This window comes from Triplophysa dalaica, chromosome 19, assembly GCF_015846415.1.
Source record: "Triplophysa dalaica isolate WHDGS20190420 chromosome 19, ASM1584641v1, whole genome shotgun sequence".
Taxonomy (NCBI): domain Eukaryota; kingdom Metazoa; phylum Chordata; class Actinopteri; order Cypriniformes; family Nemacheilidae; genus Triplophysa; species Triplophysa dalaica.
This window is the reverse complement of record NC_079560.1, coordinates 2,524,683-2,544,369: the sequence shown is the minus strand read 5'-3', so window position 1 is coordinate 2,544,369 and position 19,687 is coordinate 2,524,683. Positions and strand designations below refer to the sequence as shown.

The window sequence follows — 19,687 nt, the reverse complement described above, 5'->3', positions numbered from 1 at the left end:
CACGATATCAGCATGCAGGTCAATGGAGCACATGACTCTCTTCTCTCCGAATGTGAAGCAAAACTATACAAATTCCTTTTCACAATTGACATTTCCATGCACCTTTCTAGGAAGGATCTTAAATGATTTTACTGTTGGAATTCTGAAGGGTAAAGCAGTTCCTTTTTAAAGGGAACAAATAGTTATAATAATAGGTATTGTATACTTATTCAACATTTACTAAAACTCCAAGAATCCAAACAAGTTTAACTTGTTTTATAATAACTGTTATTGTCAAGAAAAGGCTGTTGAGTAATCAAAAAAAAGCTGAGCAATGAGTGAGAAAGATTCTGTTATTTTTCTTTTATGATGAGGAAAGATTTCCATCAACAATAATACTTTTCTTGTGTAGTTCTTTTAATGAGGAGGTGAACGACTGCGCCACCAACTGAGTAATGTGCAATATTACCAAACGGACTAATACAGAGCTAGACAAGCAACACTAGGATGAAACCAGGAAAACAAGGTGATTAATACAATTATTTAAAATTTATTTCATAATAAAAAAAAGTTAAATATAAATCACATTTAATAACAACAAAAAACTCAAATACTATTTTTAACAAGCACAATTTCTTTTCATCATCACAGAGTGCCAAGAAATTCTTTCACCTAAGAAGAGAAAAAGGACAAATTAGATTTGTGAACAAAAACCCATTTTTCATTTATTACTGTGCTGACGTACCTCAATCTTTATCAATATCTGGATTTAGTTAGTATGGATACTGTACGCAGCACGTGTAATATGTATATAATAAAGATGTTTGTTTGTAATTTCAGGAAATGTGTGTGTGGTGTATAGTACGTTTAATACATAAGAGCAGGGTTGTCCAATGTGGGTCCTGGAGGGCCACAGTCCTGCAGAGTTTAGCTCCAACTTGGCTCAACACACCTGTTTGGAAGTTTCTAGTCTCTTTTGTGAGACCTTGATTAGCTGTTCAGGCGTGTTTGATTAAGGTTGAAGCTAAAGTTTGCTGGACACCGGCCCTCCAGGACTGACTTTGGACAGCCCTTAATAAGAGTTTGTATTATTAAATGTAAAAGTTGAACTGTTTGTGTTCTAGCAGTAAACACATGAAATAACATTTAAAGTGCCAGTTAACTCTCATTACCTGTGTTCTTATGACAACAGATCTTAAGATGTGTGTGTTTGTGTCATACCTTCTCAATCATATCAGCACATTTGATGCCTTTGTCTTTGAAATCATCATTTACGTCCAGCGTGAGAACCGGGACTTCCTTCAGATACTGAAACTCCATACTGCAAACAAACACACATTTTAGACGTGTTTCTAATACCCTACCTATCAAACTTCTGAGCACACCTGAACATTCTTTATCCTGTTTAAGTTCTACATTTAAGAATAAAAATAAGTGGCATTCTGGGATGCTTTAAAACTACTCTTGTTGCACGATCTTTAAATCTACCCATTCAAAAATAATCTGTTTTGACGTTTATTATATTAGCTTATCTTTGTTTATAAAACTAATCTCAAGCATTTAATTGTAAATCCCATCACTTGTCAAGGCATGTCTATGTTTGTAGTGTGTGGGATACCTCAAATTCCTGTGCTGTAACCAGCACTCATGCTTATAGTGAAGTTTCTCCAGATATTCCAGTGGAATTCCCTGTTCCTCCTCTCTGCCTCTCAAATGCAATCGCTCCAAACACCGCTGGAACACAAACCATAAAACCATATCTGTGACATTGCATCACGCAATGGGAAAGAAAACCTTCACACACTATGTGTTGTATATGTGCCTGTCTGATCCTGTAGCATTTTAACCCCATGCTAAGGTCACGGATTCAATTCCCAGGGATCGAAATAATAAATGAAACAAATCAAGTGTGCCTAAAGTGCATTGCAGGGCACTTTGGATAAAAGCGCCTGCACAAATGTAAAAGTTGAGTAAATGTACCTCAGGCTTTGCCCGCAGGTAAATGATGCCATCCAGTTCAATGTGCTGCCCAAACTGCTTATGCAGCCAGCCGTGCCAGTCCTGATAGATCGCCCATTCGGTTTCATTCAAACATTCGCTCTCATACAGGTTGGATGCAAAAATATACCTGCAACACACACACACGTTTACTTGATAATTTGTCAGATTATAGTTTCCTATGACAAAAATGTCCTTAAATGAATTTGTTACTTCTCTCTAAAACAGCTTCGCTCAAAACACAAATCAATCTTTCTCTCTATTACACTCACCTGTCGCTGTACACAGATCGTTCGAAGAACTGCACGGGATTCTCCGCCTCTCGGAGCTTCCCATTTGTGGATCGGATTTGGGCCCGGATGCGGCTCATGCAAGCGTAACTCTGGAAGGTGTACGCCCATCGCTCAGGTTTCTCGTACATCATCTGGAGAACGTTCCCGCCACTTTTCTGAGAGGTTGTTAATTCCTGTTAACACACACATGTAGGATATACTATGTCGTTATCATTTATTTAATGTCTCTATTCTTTATATTATCAAAAAAACAAACGTATTTACACTCTTAAAGAAGAGTCCAACATGCTTTGGGTCAACTCAGGTGACAAGGTCATAATATTACATTCCTGGATGCTGTTTGGTTAATAAAGCAACAAAGTAAAGTATTTAAAGGAACCTAACACAGACATTTACAATTGTACTACGAGTCTCCTGAAGCTGAAAATGGCATCTTAAAATGGTTATTTAAGATATAAAACATACGTCACTAAAAGTGTTCTGAGATCTAAACACTGTGACATTTGCATGTAAAGTGTTTGGTAGATGCTCGATCCAAAGAGACCTCACAATTGTACATTTTATTAGTTTTCACGCATCCTGGAATGCAAACCTACAACTATGAAGCACCCTATTGAGTAACAAGAATACAATGAAAGTTGTCATACAGGAAAACGTGCATTCCAGTCCAAGTTTAATGGATCTAACACTGTACTTTAAAGGCCTAGTTCACCCCAAAATAATTCTGTTATCATTTACTGTCCTTCAGATCGTTTCAAACCTGTATATACATTCTTTGTTCCGTTAATCACAAAAAGATATTTGTAAGAATGTTAGCAATTTTCAATTCATCCACTACCATAGTAGGAAATAAATATTGTATATTTTGAACACAAAGTGAGATATTTGAAGAATTTACGGACACAAACAGTTCCCTTTGACTACCCTTTAATTTTTCCTACTATGGCCGTCAATGATGTCACGGAATTGAAAATTGCAAACATTCTTCCAAATATCTTTTTGTGTTCATCAGAACCAAGTAATTTAAACGGGTACGAAATGACACGAGGGTGAGCAAATGATGACTATTTTTGGGTGGACTATCACTTTAAGTTCAGTAGGTGAGTATGTAAGAAGCAGCTCGGCTCTGGTTCAGTGCTCAGCTGGTGACGACTGAACCATCTGTTGAGTCCCGAGGGACGAGAGTGTTTGCCACCACTGTTTCCATCACAGCGGTGGATTACAGGCTTTAAAGAGGCAATCATATAAACATCTAACGTACAGCGGCCCAAAACATATTTTGACACCATATGAATGCCACTGCGTAAGATCACAACATCAAACCACATCGCCCAAAAAATATTTTGACACCATATGAATGCCACTGCATTAAGATCACAACATCAAACCACATTGCACCTGGAAACCAATGATGTGAGAAGTTTAAAAAAAAAACTGAATTCATTTTTTGTGCTTTTAGAAAAACATTGCAGCTGTTTGAATTTTATGTCCAAATACAGCATGTATATTTAAAAATAATTTAATGTCTATAAAAACTTCTTCTGTGTGTGAGAGAGAAGAAAAGTGTGTGTGAAAAAGAGTGAAAAAAAGTGAGAGACTGCACCTCATGCTCATCGTGGTGAGTTTGTACATTGCACCACCTCGCGATGGGTTCCGGCACGACCTCCCATTCACTGTCATGCTCCTCCAACAATCGAACAAAAGTGGATTTACCAGCCGCTAAAACAGATTTACATGAACAAATCAATATATTCCGAATACTGCCATACATGTTATTTACATAAACAACTGAATAACTGAAGAAAAACGCCTTGTAGGCTGATTTAAGAGCTCATTTTTGACGTTCGGCGTATGTCATCAAAGTACCGCGAGAGCTCTTCGAAACTAATGCGTGATTGATAGCTCTCGCGATCATTGCATATCGTCGAAAACGCAATGGTTTTTAACATATTCAATATAATACATAAATATTTCTATGGCGATGCTCGCAGTTCTGCATTGTTGTAGGAAGCTTTACAGTAAATACATATTATTACTGATGAAGGAAATAATGAATAATGATACAGGCGAATAACTTACATTCAGCACAGGAAGTATTCAAAAAGTAACAAAATTATACTATATATTATTATATGTTACTTTAAAACGCCCAAAGGGAAAATGTGCATAAAACAAACCTTCGTTCGACATATATATGCACCATATCACACAACAGGAAATATCAATTTCAAGTTCATTTCGACATATGATAGAACTACTTCGTATCGCTATCCTCTAGTCTAATCTTATAAACAAAACGCATATCACAATACATAAATGTTCAATTAAACCATATACATACGCTTGTGTTTGTATCCAGTTTTAAAAGATGCTCGCAGAAAACAAATAATATTTACCAATGTTGCCTTCTATAGAGATCCGTTTAATCCTTTTCTCCAGACTGTCATTCAGAGGACTTGTACAGGCTCTTTTGGCTGTGGGATGCATTTTTTTATGCAGTAATGTAGAAATATAAAATAGGAAGCTGCTGTTGTTACAGTTACAGTGATCAACACTGCAAACGGCGGGAGAGTTTCAATTCTGGCGCTTAAAATACAGGCTCCGCCCATCCGGATACAGCTGCTGTCAAATCACATGTGCTGTACATACATTGAATACCATACATACAGAAATGACACATTTACGACTATTTATGTCGAGACAGATTACAATAATCGTGAATAAGAGATGTTAGGAGAAGGGTTTTATTTGCTCTATGTACAGCAAAATAACAGTTTGATATAACAATGCAAAATAGAGCAATATCAGAAGTCTGGTTTATAGTTGAGCCACCTGCACATATTTACATCCTAACTATTATACAATCCAGGGAAAATATATTCTTGTTTAAGTGACAAAAATGCTGTATAAATAGTTTTATCCTATATTAATCTGTGGTTGGCACTTTTACTCTAGCATTTAAACCATTGCATTCGTAAAACAATATAGGTTTTTTTAAAAATGTCAAAAGAGACGAAAGGAGAAGAAATAAAGAGATGGACACACTTTTTTAAACAGAAAAGCAAATATGAACATGGACAACTTCAGAATCAAACGCTGTGCTAAATCTTTCATAAAAACAGACAAAACTCCTCACTCATGTATTCACATTGCAGAACGTTGCATGAAGAACCTTATAATACAAGTACAGATGAATTATATCTAAATTTAATAATAATCAAACCAATAATTAAATGGATTTTTTAAAACTAGCGTTAATAACCTAGTTTAATGGATTAAACGTTTCACACAGTGCTAAATCAACGTCTGAAAAATGATGAAAAGAAATAGATGGCGTGTCTTATGTAAAACAAACGTCTTATCCGCGTCTTTGAGCTGTTATCTTGAAAACGACAAGCAACTTCACAGGATCAAGGCCAATGTTTTTCACCAGCCATCTGTGTTCAACAAGAGCGGCTGTTCCAACATGCATTGCACATTTCACAATATTTCTGCTTTAGTAGTCTGAACCATCTTAAAATAATTCCCTTCAGTATTAAATCCACAGATCAGATATATATCCTGACCAAATTAAATGACATTATATGAACTATCAACAATATTCTGTGACAATGTCAATAAGGACAAGTAATTGATCATTATTGCATAGAAGAATAGAATTCATCTATATGACCGCATCCATCAGCATCAGCTTTACGGCATTGAAGATCAAACAGGCCTAAAACATTCACACCAAACAGAGCAAAAACCGAGCAAATCAGCTCATCACTGCCATATGTGATACAGACACCATGCGAACGACTTGTGTAGAAACATGAAAAAATTAATAATGTGAACAACTTGAGAAACTAAGTGTACCTATTTAAACCAGGTAACAAGTTTTCAGTAAATGCATTCAGAAAAAAGTGTTTTATCTTTATGATAAAACTAATTTTCTTAGGGTTGATCCTTTTTTTAACTGTTAGTATTGTGCAGATTCTACAAATTCACCTAGCATGTGCCGTCGCGCTAAAATCATCTAAAAAAAGCAAAAGATGAATGAATAGTTTAAAGATAAAGATCCCGGTTATTCTTACACCATATACTTGGTGTCTCTCTCCTTCTCCGAGTTTATCTGTCTTTAGTCGTCAGCTTCTCGATGAGTTCTTGAAGTGGTGCTAACTCCTTGCGGTCAATCAAGTTAAATTCCTGAAATGCAAGACAACATTTTTATTTTTAATTCCACAGCAGGAACATGCAACTATTTTTAAGTTTAGCATGCTTTGTGTACTCTGTAATTATACCATTAATTTTTTTTACTAAAGATTACATCGTGTGATGTGTTTTGTAATCTTACAGTGCTGGGAGAATACAGTTTTGCATGCAAAACATATTTATTTTCAGTTACATCTGATTTAGATAAAGGAACAGTTTATGCATAATTTTCACGGTTTTCTTCCTTTACTTGGTCATTCAAAACACGTACAGTTTTATTTTATTCTGTGGTTCAGTAGGAGCATTTTCAAGAATCTCCACACTGCTTTCTGTGATACTACCTGATAAACTTCTGTTTTTAGTAGTTCAATTGCTTCAATTGTTTACCTCATTTGTTAGTTATTTGCTAAATGACTAAATGTAAATAAATTTTTTCTCATTTGGCTATTCTCATTCATTTCTATATGACAGACTACCTGGACAAAGAAGATGAAGTGTTTGAAGGACGTGTTGAGGTGGGCTTCCTCCTGTAGCTGGATGACTGCGTCAAAGTGTTGATGATATATATGAGCGTAAACTCTGAACAAGCGCTTTAGAATGGTCTTAGCCACCGACATGAAGTTCTTCCGAAAGGGAACACCTGAACAGAACACATGATATTTTTGTTTATTAGCACGTTATGGCAAATCTGATTTGTTGTTTTGTTGTTGTTTATTAGCTTCAGGGTTTATGCCACATCATGGGGTTGTGTAGTCACTGGTACCTATTTTTGAAGGAAACAGAGTCTCGTCGTCCAGCTGGTCCTGAACCCACGTCATCAAATAATCAATGTACTTTGGAGCAGAGCACTTAATAGGCTTCTTAATGTTGGTCCCGTCCGCCCAATGATACTCGTATCTAAACATAAAGAGATGAGCGGGGTGCAGAAGAACAGAGAAGAATATTGTCACACCGTCCAGACTCACTCACTTGGGTCCGGCCGACATGACCGGGCAGCTGCCCTCCGAGCAGAAGTCTGTGATGGTGCCATACAGCATGTTTATCTGGTTGAAGAAATCCACCGCTGTGAAAACAACCACACACAAAAAAATCTGACCTTTGTTTTGAAATGTGTACATGAAAATATGCAAACGGAAAGAAAAATATTTTCAGAGCTGGAAACTTTATATGCAGTACACAAAGACCATATATCACAAGATCTCTTTGATGACTATTTATTAAATCTCAATAAAAATAAAAAGATTAGATTCTTTTAGGTTTTACATACGTGACAATTGCTCATACAATACATAAGGAGCATTTTAAGGGACTGGGAGAGGTGGGCTGGTATTTCTGTAATAGACAAAAGGTCCCTCGGGACTGACCGGGTTATTGGTGGATGGGTCTGGCTTGGCTTAACCAATAGGTCAGAGGTCAAAGTAGTTAAATGAGAAAAGCATACAAACACACACATGGAGACAAAACAACAAAACCATATACAGTTACACACATATGGTCTAGATAAATGCTTTCATTTGCATGTGTGTGTTAGCTATGTTCCAATTGTGTGCATTGTTATGTGCGTCTACTGGACACATAAACTGAAAAGATTAATATGACATCAATCTCAGTTCTTACTGTTAACAGCAATCCATTCATTAAGATCTTCTCCATCCGGAAGCATGACAGCCATACGGAGGTTCCCGCTCCCCAGCGTAGCTTCAGCATGTTTGAGCAGCTCATACTGGTGAGATCCTTCTGGAATGTTCTTCTTTGGCTTAAACGTCTTCGATGAACGGTTCCCACTGGATGAGATGGAGATTGGAAAATATCAATGACAATTTAGGATCCGACTGCATGTTCTTGGTACAGCGTTGACATATTTTCTCGTCTGAATCGCAAGACAAATCTGAAGGCAGAGAGATCTGGTTCATCCGGTTCAGATAGATCACATACGCCAATCAGCATTCTTCAAACTGAAACCATCAAATAACCCGAAAACAACACAATGGCAATGACATCACATGTCTGTTTTGTGATCATGACAGATGTAACTTCTCTAAACCCCAAGCGTCTGGTCATGCATCACGAGAGTTTCTCAATGTTCTCCTGACACATTCTCAGCTGTTCAGCTTCCCTAGTGAACACACTTTCTCAAAATTCAACGCAAGTTTATCATTAAATAACTTTCAGATATATCAGATCATCAACTTGATTTCTGTTAGGCCATCAGATGAAGCAACGTTCTGTATTTCTCAGTTTCCCCACTCACTTCCCTATAATGAAGACGTAAACATATTCCTCACAGCAATTACACAACCGCCCTTCCTCTCCAAAACGATAAGACTTAAATGGAGCAAAAGGGGATTGAATTTGATTAAACAATATTTTCCAAACAATACACTTTTGACTGACTTCCCATGCAAGATAGTGAAGTATACGTTAGTATTTACAGGAGTAGACTGTAGTAAAATTCCTACACATAATAATGTTTGAATCTTTACTACTATTGATCAATTTACCATAGTTTACTATAGTAAACGCTTAACTATATCTAAGTAGTTTTCATGTGGACATACAGTCTAAATAAGGTTTGCAGAACATCTGCATGAACATCTTTCGTGTAACCCATCAAAGATGGCATTGCATGTTCATGCAGTTTCAGCAAAGACTGAGATTCCCAACAAAATAGGGACAAAACATACAACGCAACTCTCTGATACAAAGTGACAAGGCTTTCTGAACACACTCACCCCAGCGTGAATGATCAACAAACATGCATTACATAAGATCTGCCCCCCCCTTACTGTCAACTTCAGGCACATCCGACAACCAAAAGAACCGGAGCAAATGTGGCAGAACTGGGTCAATCTACATCCCAAAATGTTTAAAAAAAACATCTGTCGGGTACAGACACCGACACGTTTGATGATCTGAAGTCAATCCGCCGCTCAACTCAAGCTGCTCTTAGCACGGCGAGCTAAGGGAGTAAACAGTTGTGAGTCTTTAAATGAAAGGATAAATGACAGCATCAGGCTTACAATAAGAAGCTCATCTTCTGTCCGGTTCAGATCCGATAGCCCCGGTCCGATGTTCGGCTGCGTGAGGGAATAATGCAGTTCAGCTACCTGGCAACAAACTTCCCAAACCTGCTGTGGGTCCTTTAATCTGGTTCGTGGATCTTTAAAGTATGTGATGTCGGAAATCACGCGGAAAGAGCTGGTTAAAACGAGGTACGTGTTTTACAGATCTGTCCCGCCGGGAAACACAAATCTCGCGATGGTTCGTGTCGCTTACGTCAGCATGTATCCGCTTGAAATTTAAGCGCAATACATTTAAGTTTTTATTTATTATTTTGTTTTCAGCAGGATGATTAGAAAGATTAAGAACAATTGTGTGCGGTAATCATTTACGTCACATATATTACATAATTACAATTTATGCGTAATCAATTTAGAACAAACCAAAAACACGAATTGAAAACATGTTTTAAAACCACTGCAATTGTAGTTATGTATAGTAGTTATATTGCAATTGTGTATAATTATTTACTATTATTGTCACTTTAATGAAAAATAACAAAAACTCAGATTTTCATTTAATTTATTAATTGCGCAAATGCTGCGGGTGTTGATGCCCCCGAAGCGCCATGTGTGCGCAGTGACGCATCATTGGCTCCACCCACAATGCAACGCAAACAAGGGAACCTCGAAGACAAGAGGAGCAAATGCTCTACTACGTTAAACTGACATTACCGACAAAATTAGACCGTTTTGAGGACAACGATTCTGAGATTCTGTTATAACACTTATTATACCAAGCGGACGAAACCCGACAACAGTCTTCAGAGGTTTGGATGATAATATCTTTATGTGTTCCTCCTCGCTCCCTTTATAATATCATAATAAGAACAGCGCCGTTAGATAAATAACCTATTTAATTTTGTCAGCATGATTTTTATCGATGTAAACTTCAACGGCAACATCTTTCTCGTTAGAACGGTGCGCTCTCTGCTAAATAACTTTACTTCGCTATGGGTTTATTTGTCTGATATTGTAGTAAACTGTACTTTCCAGCTATTGTCCTTGTGGGGAAAAAGCGACGCCCACAGGCCGCCGGTGGTACTGCAGGGGTCGGGAGTTGTAAGTGAGACATTGGGGAGTCTGAATTATTTAACGGTGGAAAATGAGCTCCGAAGAGGCGGCGGCACCAGCGAAGACAGGAACTGATGACGATGGCATGTCCTGGTGGTACCGGTGGATCTGCAAAATAGCAGGTGTTCTGGGTGGCGTATGTAAGTATTAGAAAAGTGTGCCATGTGTTTATAGTCCCTATGAGACAGCCCAATGCAGAATAACAGTACTCTATCACCCATTTGACACTTGTGTCTCTGTAAGTAAATGCATCAGTGCGTGATGGTTTTCCTTTACACCCGACCCAACATAACCAATGACACCCCTGAATTTGAAATGCACAAGCCATAGGGGTTAAATGTACCTGACAGTTCAAAATAAGAAATACGAATGGTCTCATGATGAACACTAGTGACCTCATGATATTCACAATGACATCACTTTCCTACAGGCTAAGCTGTACTTAAAATAAGAATAAGATCTTGGTGGGATGTCATGATGTTCACGATGACATCGCTTTGAATAGGAGGAATCAAATACAAAATTATGTTAAAACTCACTGTGAAACGCTATAGTCATTGGTTAAAGTTTGTTTCAGTCTTTTAATGAACACTGTGCGGCTCAGAACTGTCATGGTAACACAGGTGTCATAGCAACAGCAACGTTCTCTTCTCTTCATTTTTTCTCCATCCTTTCTCTTTCCTTTGTTCTGCCACGCTGCTTGCAAAGTTGCTTTGCAGGAGGCCTAAGGACTAATAACACACTTTCTCATGGCTGGAATACACAACTTTTAAAATCTGAACAGATTCAAGTCATAGACTTGCAGACTTTTTGAAAGTTTCAGATCGAAACACACTAACTGATCAAATCTGCAGACTGGCACAGACAAAATCCGAGCAAAAGTCTTGTTGTGTATTTTAACCTTCAGGTTATATTCTGATTTAAGGTGATTTGGCAGATACAGTTTTAACAATACAGAATTAATAAAACACAGGGTGCATAAGACCTCGTTCTGTTCACCACAACTGTGTGTTAGTTGTTTGAGCATCTGCCGGCAACAATAGTTTTCTGTTGTCTTTCAAATATGCTGAGACATGGATGAGAGACGCAGCTGTGCAGTCAGACCCGACAAAAGCTCCCTGTTCTTCCAGCCAACCAACTGCTCGGCACGGAGTGTCTGTCATTCATGTCTATCAGCTTTTCAGCTCGGTTAATAAACGAATTCTCACAACTTAACTTAAAGACATATACATGGACACTTGCTGTGCTAATGTTTATACACATATAATATCAATAAAATCTCTCTCTGTCTGTTACAGCATGTGCCACAATGGGAGTTTGGAATTGCGTCACTGTGAATCCCTTAAACATCGCTGCTGGCGTCTGGATGGTGTAAGGATCAAACGTTGACTTTATTTCTTTAAATGTTTGCAGGAGATCCCATTATTAAAATCCCTTTTCTTCTTCAGGATAACAGCACTTGTGCTGTTTCTCTGTGAGGTGCCCTTCTGCTGTCAGTTTATTGAGTTTGCAAACGCAGTGGCGGCGCGTGCGGACCAACTGAAGCCCTGGCAGAAAGCTCTCTTTTACTGCGGGTGAGCTCAACACTCTTCATCTCCTTTCACTTCTCTTATTTTCTTCATGTTAAAACTCATCTTTGTTTCTCTGGCAGAATGGCCCTGTTTCCGGTCTTCCTGAGCTTTTCCATTACGACTCTTTTCGGGAATGCCATCGCTTTTGCCACGGGTGTGCTGTACGGACTGGCATCTCTGGGAAAGAAGTGAGTGGCGAGTTTGGTCTTTTTAAAAAGTGTATTAATAAAACATGTAATACAATTGAAAATACTACACAGTGAAGAGTTTCATTCAGAGTTCACTGGGGGTGCTACACACAACACAATGCAAAATCAGCTTGGCACATGAATATTATTTAGGGGACAACATTAAAACAGAAATACCTTTGAAGAAATGACGGTCGATTTCAACAAATACATTTAAATCACATCAAAACAAGCATAGAAAAAATACAATATGTGATCCTGGACAACAAAACCATTGAGAAAATTGCCTTTGAGGTTGTTAATCAGAGGCACTGTAGTAGGCCATCCATTCACAAAAATTAAGATTTTATATATTTAAGGTAGGAAATGTACAAATATCTTTATGGAATATGATCTTTAATTTAAAGCTAAACTTGATTGCTTTTCTTTTCGATTTTCATATATTTTCATATTAATTTTTATTCTTTAACTTGAATTCAAGCAATTATTAATGAAAATCTGACTTTGTTATTTTTCATTAAAGTGACAATTTATGACTATTTAACAATAGCAAAATGGTAATCCAGATTTATACACTAGAGGGAGCAACATCTAAAATTTGAAGGCATGACTGATTCTCCTAGTTAAATGATATTTGTTTAGAAGAAAATCTAATTGTTTAAAGGGGAAGGAAACAGTTTTTATAGTATGAATGAATGGATGGAAGTCAGGCTTTATAAGTAATGCACTCACTCTCTCTCTCTTTCAGGGGTGATGCGGTGAGCTACGCCCGACTGCAGCACCAAAAACAGGGTGATGAAGAGAAACAGGCAGGCACCACAGCTGAATCTGTGCCGTGAATCTGATCCTTCACCTCACTCGACCCCTTTACTCCTCTACCTCCATTCCATTTCCCTCTCTCTTTCTCTCTCTGTGTAAAAGATGCATTACCTGAATGAAGTGATTTTCACAGTTTCTTGAGATCCAGATATATTCTGATCACATCAGATGAAGTCTGATCTCTGGTTGTTTTTGTGTGTGTTTTATTTGATCAATTAAGAAAATGGGTTTCATGTGAATATTCTGATTTAAACTCTGGTGCACAATTGTTCATTTCTTTATTTATTTCATCTCGCATTATTAAAACACTATTGAGTTGACTTTGGCTTTTAACTTATCAAGTTTTTTTCTGATGATTTTGATTTGTGAGACCCAGAGCTGGACAGAATGAATGCATTAACTATGATCACCTGCCTTGACTCTTATATACGTAAATTGACCTCAGCACCAGCACAGGGATTTGGAATTTTGGCCATTGGGATTTTTTCCCAGAATTCAATGTTGTCCTAGACGATTACAAAGAGAAGCATTTGTGACATGTAACAAACAAACTCTTATTTTAAACTGTAAGCATGATCATATGTGTTTCAACAATTGCAGGGATATAAAGTGAAGTCTGCGTGTGTTTTGCCTTTACCCTGAAACTTGTGCTGCAGCATGCTTTAGTGTTCTTCAACGGTGAAATATCATTTTGTTACGCTGCTCTAAAACTTAGAATATCGTTTTTATTAGATTTTAGGTGGAAGAGCGTTTTCTTTGATGTTGTTTTCTGGTTGTTTCGTTTAAGAGCTTGTTTGCGTGAGTGTAATTGTGAGCGATGTGGTGCATTTTACAGTCGCCCCTCAAGTTAATACCGTGTCTTCAGGAACTTGTGTTTTTGCAGTCTTAGCTTTTCTCTAAAGTTGCTCGTATGAAAGTCAAGAGCTCAAGTCAGAGGTCATTCTGTCGTATTTTTTCACTAAAGTTTTCACACTGTTACACCATTTATTCAGTATACAAGATCACACCCTTTTTTTAAGAAAGGCAAGTATTTTCATTGTTTAGCTGGTAAAAGCTTTTCCAAATACACCATTAAGCCTAGTTAGATCTCTAACACCACCAGCACTTGAACCATGCTAAATGTTATAATACCGGTAACATCTTTTATACTCAACTCTCTTCTTCAATATTTCCCTTCTTTTTTGTTACTGACCCTGGTGTACAATTCTTCAGACAGCTTTCTTTAGAACTGTTCATAGCAACACATAAGTCACTATAATCTTTGGTAGTCACAATAGTATTGGTCACTTCTATATGCACACAAACACTACTGGTTTAAAGAATGAGAGATTAAAGAGCAAAATAGTTATTATAGCCCAACCATTGTTTTCTTGGTTATTTGTGTATTTGTGTTGGATCGAATGTATCTGATTGATTTTGGAATGACGTGTCAAAAGCTCTCATACAAGAGTTTTTTCCATGTGATAAATAAAGGACGTCTTTGATTTCGCCGGTCAGTTCCTGTTTCATCTGTTCTTGTTAATCTATATTTATAATCTAACAAACTCTGTTAAACTGTAATATTGCTTTTATTGCAGGTTGCTATCATAAGAAAATACTTTTAATTGACAGAAAACTCAAAGAAACCAGTTCTCCATTACAGAACAGATCTAGATTTTAAATGATAGTTCACACAAAAAAGAAAATTCTGACATCAACTCACCCTCTTGTCATTTCAAACTTGTATGACTTTCTTTCTTAACCACAACATATAAGATATTTTTAAAAATGTTGTTAACTGGTCCCCATTCACTTACAATAGAAGTGAATGTGTGCCAGAGCTGTTCAGTGACTAATTTAAAAATATCTTCTTTTGAGTTCTGTGGATGAAAGAAAGTCATAAAGGTCCGAAATGATAAGAAGCTGAGTAAGACAAACAGAATTTTCATTTTTGGATGACAGTCCCTTTAATTTAGGTAAATTGATGGCTTGTGTGGTTGCTGTGCAGTTGATGTGCACAGTGCGATACGGTAATATTGTTGTACTAAACAAAACATAAATGTGTTTTACGGGCGGTTTCACGGACAGGGCTTAAAATCCCAGACTAACTTCAATGTTAAAGATGTCTTGATCGACAACAACTACACTGACATATATTAAAATATGCACATTAGTAATAGTACGTTTTTTTGCAAAATATGCATTTTAAAAATGACTTAGATATCCATATTTAACTAAGACCTAGTCCTGGTTTAAGATAATCCATGTCCGGGAAACCGTCACATCCATCAAAACAAGGATTTCAGAGCAGAGTAAACACTTCCAACACCAAAGCAGCCGATTCAATTTTTTTATATAATTTCAGATAGCGTAGAACATCTAATAATTGTAACAATTCATTTTAAACAAGATGGAAATGACACGTTTAAAAAAGCTTTAGCTGTCAAACTCAAACAGACTTTGTGTGTGAACTCGAACCTGCTATTGAGGAACATTGTAAAAAAATGTTCTGGAACAACGACACATCTTTGCACCCAGTAAACATTTCAGACCAACATGAGTAAAACAGCTTTTATGTAGGACAACAATAACGAACATCATTCAGATGTCAAGAATTGTGTTATTTATGTAGAGGATGTCATTTGCACAGATGTATCAGAAGTGTTACGAGCTGGTCCGGTCGGGTTGTTGTTTGGGCTCTCTGGGTTTCCTTTGAATTTTTTCTCTACCCAGAGATCTCCTGGCTTTTAGCTCCGCCTCCCACTGCTTCTTCACCAGAGTATATAACCTCATGGCAGCCTGAGCATCTTGAACCTGTCACACGAACACACACATGAGATAATGGAAAAACAAAACACGTGAAGTGTGATCCAAACACTGAAAATAATAGACTTACAGATGAATGTTCACCCTTCTGTACTTGGACACTGAGAATCTCTTTGCATAAATCCCTCAACGCAGGACGTCCACTCTGAGACACAACACATGATAGAAAGTTAAAAAAACATCATCAGTCACACCTCAAAGAGAGTTTAAAGAAAAATGGTTTTAGTAACACACACCTTCACTCTCTCCTGAAACGGTTTATATTTCTGTGTGTCTCTGATCATCTTCTTTGGATGACCCAACAGCAAAATCTACAAATAAGAGAAGCGTTTTGAATAAATCTGACAACTTTCATCTTTGAGTTGCGTGACCCCTTCAATAGTGTACCGTACCTTTAAATCATTGTGAATGGCGTGTCCCACCAAAACTCTTCCTTTCAGAATTTCAGCCACTTCCTTCTGCACCGTCCAAACTTCCTCACCTGCCAATCACATGTCAAAATCCCAGTGAACCCAACCGTCAAAACAGTTCACTTGAAATATCTGAAAGGTAAAAACCTGACCGTTTTCTATGTCTTTCGGTCTGATGCCGCTAACTTTAGTCCTGTAGTCTGTGACCCTCTCTGTGGGTTTGACGTATTTATCATAAACGCATTTGCCAAACTGGTTGACAAGCGAGACTCGCGCTACAATACTGTCCTCCCCGTCAAAGCCGACCCCCACCATCTCGCAGTCCATAGCAACAGCGCGGGTCAACCTGAAATCACAGTGACAACAAGAGCGATTAGCTTACATCATAGAGGAGACGATTGAAAACTTTTCATCGAAAGCTACATCAGCAAGCGTTCTCTCACCCTTCAAATGCGTGTTCCTTTACGAGTGCTTTTTCAGTGCCGTCCGTGGCGCTTTTCAGTATTCCGTTACGTTTCCGTGCGATGTCAGCGGCCTTGGATCCCAATGCAGACTCGATGTCATCAAAGTCCACATCATCGAACCAGATATCAGGCCTGATGGAAAAACAGTGGGTTAATTTTCTATGTAATGGAATCGATTTTCACACAGGTCAGTGTGTAATGAAAGAGGAAAACATGTCAACGTTTAATTTTATATCACAGAAAACTCTCGCTCATATGCATTGAAGCAGCAGTAAACACATACTCTGTGGTTTCCTTTTCCATCTCCGCTGCTTTCATCTTCTTGCTCATTGGTTTCTCTCCTCTTTCTTCCTTTCTTTTCCTTTTCTCTGCTTTGAACTGTTTGTGTCCCGCTGAGTCTTTACCGTCACTCGGACCTCCACCTTTCTCTGCTCTTGCAGATCTTTCCGCGGCAGATTTGCCAGCGTGTGTTGGTTTATGTCGTTTATCTGGTTTCTGAGAGTCTTTGGGAAGGGATGCAGTTTTGTGAGGCTGTTTCCCTTCTGCGCTCACATGTTTTGCAGGTTTGGCACTTATAATCGCTTTTTCAGGATTTGGAACAAGAGTCTACAATGACAAAAAGAAAACAGAATAAAGTAAACCGTCTAACAAAATTATCACAAGGTCATGGAAATTCAACATAGTTGTGATAGTAAAATATTCCTCTTACCTTCATCAAATTCTTCCAGTTGCTGGAAAAATCTTTAGTATCTGTTGGTGGCACTATGTCTGGCTTCTTAACAGGCTTTGATTCCTTTTTGGCAGCCCGATGTATTTGGAAATAAAAAGTTCTATCCCCAGCACACTTCAAAGTTCTCTTTCCAACACGCTTATATTTCTTAACAGTATGTTTTGATGAGCCACTAGTCTGAACACCCTCCGAATGTTTCTTTAACCTGACTTCAGACATCTTAAGAAGACGTATCGGTCAGTCACTAAGTAATAAAACACTTTACAAAAGTGTTATTGAATTTATCTTATTATTACATTAAGCACGAACCGACTGGCACTTACTTTTTACGTGCTCGTGAACTGCATTAGGTGACATAACCAGCTGTTTACGTGTGATTTGTAGAGTCCTAAGATCCACGTTGACTGACGAAAGACATAGTAGCGCAGAGACGAACAAATATTTAACAAACAACAATGACTTCGTGGTAATTTATCGACGTACAAATACTAAACGAATATAAAACTGTGAGAATGATCTGTACCATGGGACAAGCATGCTGGTGGAACTTTCTGTCGTGTGCAACATCGATGTTGGTCGTGTGGAAGCAACGACCGGATGAAACAACGTTCCGCCCGTTGCAAACAAGCTAAAGGTTTTCATTATCATTATGAACTATCAGTTATATTGAGTTTCTTTGTTATCCATCTGTCTATCAAAATGCAGATTCTATATGGACAAACAAACGCAGTTCCGTATGTGTGGAACAGCTGGAGGGAAGTTGCTAGAGACAATGTTTATGTGACATGTTTAGTCTGCTTCATCCCAGTACTTACATTTACATTTACATTTAAATTTAGGCATTTGCTTTTATCCAAAGCGACTTACTTTGCTTTATCCTATACATTTTACATAGGTATTTGCACACCCCTGGGCTTGTGGTGCAGCTCCACCTCTAGCCTCTAGTGGGCCTTGCCGTGCAGCTCCAGCTCTAGGCTCTAGTGGGCTTGTGGTGCAGCTCCACCTCTAGGCTCAAGTGGGCTTCTTATGCAGCTCCACCTCTAGGCTCAGTGGGCCTTGTGGTGCAGCTCCACCTCTAGGCTAAGTGGGCCTTTTGGAGCAACACTCCCTCCATACTCATTGTAGTTGTAAACTACATTTTGTATTGAACATAACTTTGCATCACAGTGTCATACAGACAAGGGGTGGGCTCATTTTACTCAGGGAGCCATCAGTCCTTTGGGATCACTAGCAACATTCTAGCAACCACCCCAAGTACCCTAGCAAACACAAAGCAAGACCCTAGCCTAGCAACTTCCCCAGGTACCCTGGAAACCACCTAGCATTTGCATAGCAACCCCATAGCAACACCATAGCAACCCCATAGCAACCACCTAGCAAATGCATAGCAAGACCCTAGCCTAACAACTACCCCAGATACCCTAGCAACTACATAGCAACACCCTAGCAACCACATAGCAACACACTAGTGATCAACCAAGATAACCTTGCAACCACATAGTAACACCCTAGCAGGCACATAGTACCACAATAGGAACCAGATAGCAACAACTTAGCAATCATATAGCAACAACCTAGCAACCACCTGGGGAACCATAGCAACACCTAAGCAACCACATAGCAACAGCCAGCAACCACACTACGTACAATAGCAACACCTTAGAAACCACATAGCAATAGCCTTGCAACCACACCAGGTACCCTAGCAACCACATAGAAAAATCCTAGCAACCACCCAAAGCACCCTAACAATGACATAGCAACACCTGACTTAGTAACTACCTAGCAAAAGCACAGCAAGACCCTTGCCTAGCAACTACCCCAGGTACCCTAGCAACCACATACGTAGCAACACCATAACAACTACCACTAGTACTTTAGAAACCACATAACACCCTAGCAACCACTTACCAATGTATCATGCTACAACATGTTAGGGTCATGATAAATCATGCTTCCTTATAGCTAAATAATGATAGCGTCAAGTTAAATGCCTAGATCATGGTTAAATGTAGTAAGTTAAGAGGAAGGTCAAACATGTCAAAGTTGTTAATATCAAATCTTAAACCTTTTTTATTTACTTTTCAGGTCAGGCTTTGTCAA

The 19,687-nt window shown here is 38.2% G+C and overlaps 4 protein-coding genes across 4 annotated transcripts; 1 reads left to right on the top strand and 3 right to left on the bottom strand.

Annotated features, from left to right (window-relative positions):
* Positions 1–509: 509 nt before the first annotated feature.
* On the bottom strand, positions 510–4,898 carry dck (deoxycytidine kinase). The gene is made up of 7 exons (XM_056731413.1): positions 4,667–4,898; positions 3,874–3,989; positions 2,250–2,443; positions 1,960–2,107; positions 1,598–1,713; positions 1,201–1,300; positions 510–651 (listed from the first exon to the last, which is right to left on the bottom strand). The coding sequence occupies exons 1-7, from the start codon at positions 4,755–4,757 to the stop codon at positions 625–627; spliced, it is 792 nt and encodes a 263-aa protein (XP_056587391.1). The 5' UTR covers positions 4,758–4,898; the 3' UTR covers positions 510–624.
* Positions 4,899–4,991: 93 nt separating this feature from the next.
* On the bottom strand, positions 4,992–9,683 carry mob1bb (MOB kinase activator 1Bb). The gene is made up of 6 exons (XM_056731414.1): positions 9,485–9,683; positions 8,082–8,248; positions 7,434–7,527; positions 7,228–7,361; positions 6,941–7,104; positions 4,992–6,458 (listed from the first exon to the last, which is right to left on the bottom strand). The coding sequence occupies exons 1-6, from the start codon at positions 9,496–9,498 to the stop codon at positions 6,381–6,383; spliced, it is 651 nt and encodes a 216-aa protein (XP_056587392.1). The 5' UTR covers positions 9,499–9,683; the 3' UTR covers positions 4,992–6,380.
* A 434-nt stretch (positions 9,684–10,117) lies between these two features.
* cacfd1 (calcium channel flower domain containing 1) lies at positions 10,118–14,663 on the top strand. The gene is made up of 6 exons (XM_056730142.1): positions 10,118–10,293; positions 10,520–10,737; positions 11,896–11,968; positions 12,046–12,171; positions 12,249–12,356; positions 13,105–14,663. The coding sequence occupies exons 2-6, from the start codon at positions 10,629–10,631 to the stop codon at positions 13,193–13,195; spliced, it is 507 nt and encodes a 168-aa protein (XP_056586120.1). The 5' UTR covers positions 10,118–10,293; positions 10,520–10,628; the 3' UTR covers positions 13,196–14,663.
* An 828-nt stretch (positions 14,664–15,491) lies between these two features.
* On the bottom strand, positions 15,492–18,159 carry rexo4 (REX4 homolog, 3'-5' exonuclease). Its single transcript, XM_056731221.1, has 8 exons — positions 17,564–18,159; positions 17,138–17,460; positions 16,834–16,986; positions 16,543–16,736; positions 16,373–16,461; positions 16,217–16,291; positions 16,051–16,125; positions 15,492–15,968 (listed from the first exon to the last, which is right to left on the bottom strand). The coding sequence occupies exons 1-8, from the start codon at positions 17,801–17,803 to the stop codon at positions 15,819–15,821; spliced, it is 1,299 nt and encodes a 432-aa protein (XP_056587199.1). The 5' UTR covers positions 17,804–18,159; the 3' UTR covers positions 15,492–15,818.
* Between the last annotated feature and the right edge of the window lie 1,528 nt (positions 18,160–19,687).

Bases quoted from the DNA above. Each gene is read 5' to 3' on its own strand.
- dck (XM_056731413.1), bottom strand. From the start codon at position 4,757: ATGCATCCCACAGCCAAAAGAGCCTGTACAAGTCCTCTGAATGACAGT. The intron at 2,444-3,873 runs GTGCAGTCTCTC...GTGTGTTAACAG, and splicing joins CTCACCACGATGAGCATGAG to GAATTAACAACCTCTCAGAA. The intron at 2,108-2,249 runs GTGAGTGTAATA...TGTGTGTTGCAG, and splicing joins CGATCTGTGTACAGCGACAG to GTATATTTTTGCATCCAACC.
- mob1bb (XM_056731414.1), bottom strand. The intron at 7,362-7,433 runs GTGAGTGAGTCT...CTTTATGTTTAG, and splicing joins GTCATGTCGGCCGGACCCAA to ATACGAGTATCATTGGGCGG. The intron at 6,459-6,940 runs GTAGTCTGTCAT...CTTGCATTTCAG, and splicing joins ACTTCATCTTCTTTGTCCAG to GAATTTAACTTGATTGACCG.
- cacfd1 (XM_056730142.1), top strand. From the start codon at position 10,629: ATGAGCTCCGAAGAGGCGGCGGCACCAGCGAAGACAGGAACTGATGAC. The intron at 10,738-11,895 runs GTAAGTATTAGA...TGTCTGTTACAG, and splicing joins AGGTGTTCTGGGTGGCGTAT to CATGTGCCACAATGGGAGTT. The intron at 12,172-12,248 runs GTGAGCTCAACA...TTTCTCTGGCAG, and splicing joins AAAGCTCTCTTTTACTGCGG to AATGGCCCTGTTTCCGGTCT.
- rexo4 (XM_056731221.1), bottom strand. From the start codon at position 17,803: ATGTCTGAAGTCAGGTTAAAGAAACATTCGGAGGGTGTTCAGACTAGT. The intron at 16,292-16,372 runs GTACGGTACACT...TCTTATTTGTAG, and splicing joins CCATTCACAATGATTTAAAG to ATTTTGCTGTTGGGTCATCC. The intron at 16,126-16,216 runs GTGTGTGTTACT...GTTGTGTCTCAG, and splicing joins CGTTTCAGGAGAGAGTGAAG to AGTGGACGTCCTGCGTTGAG.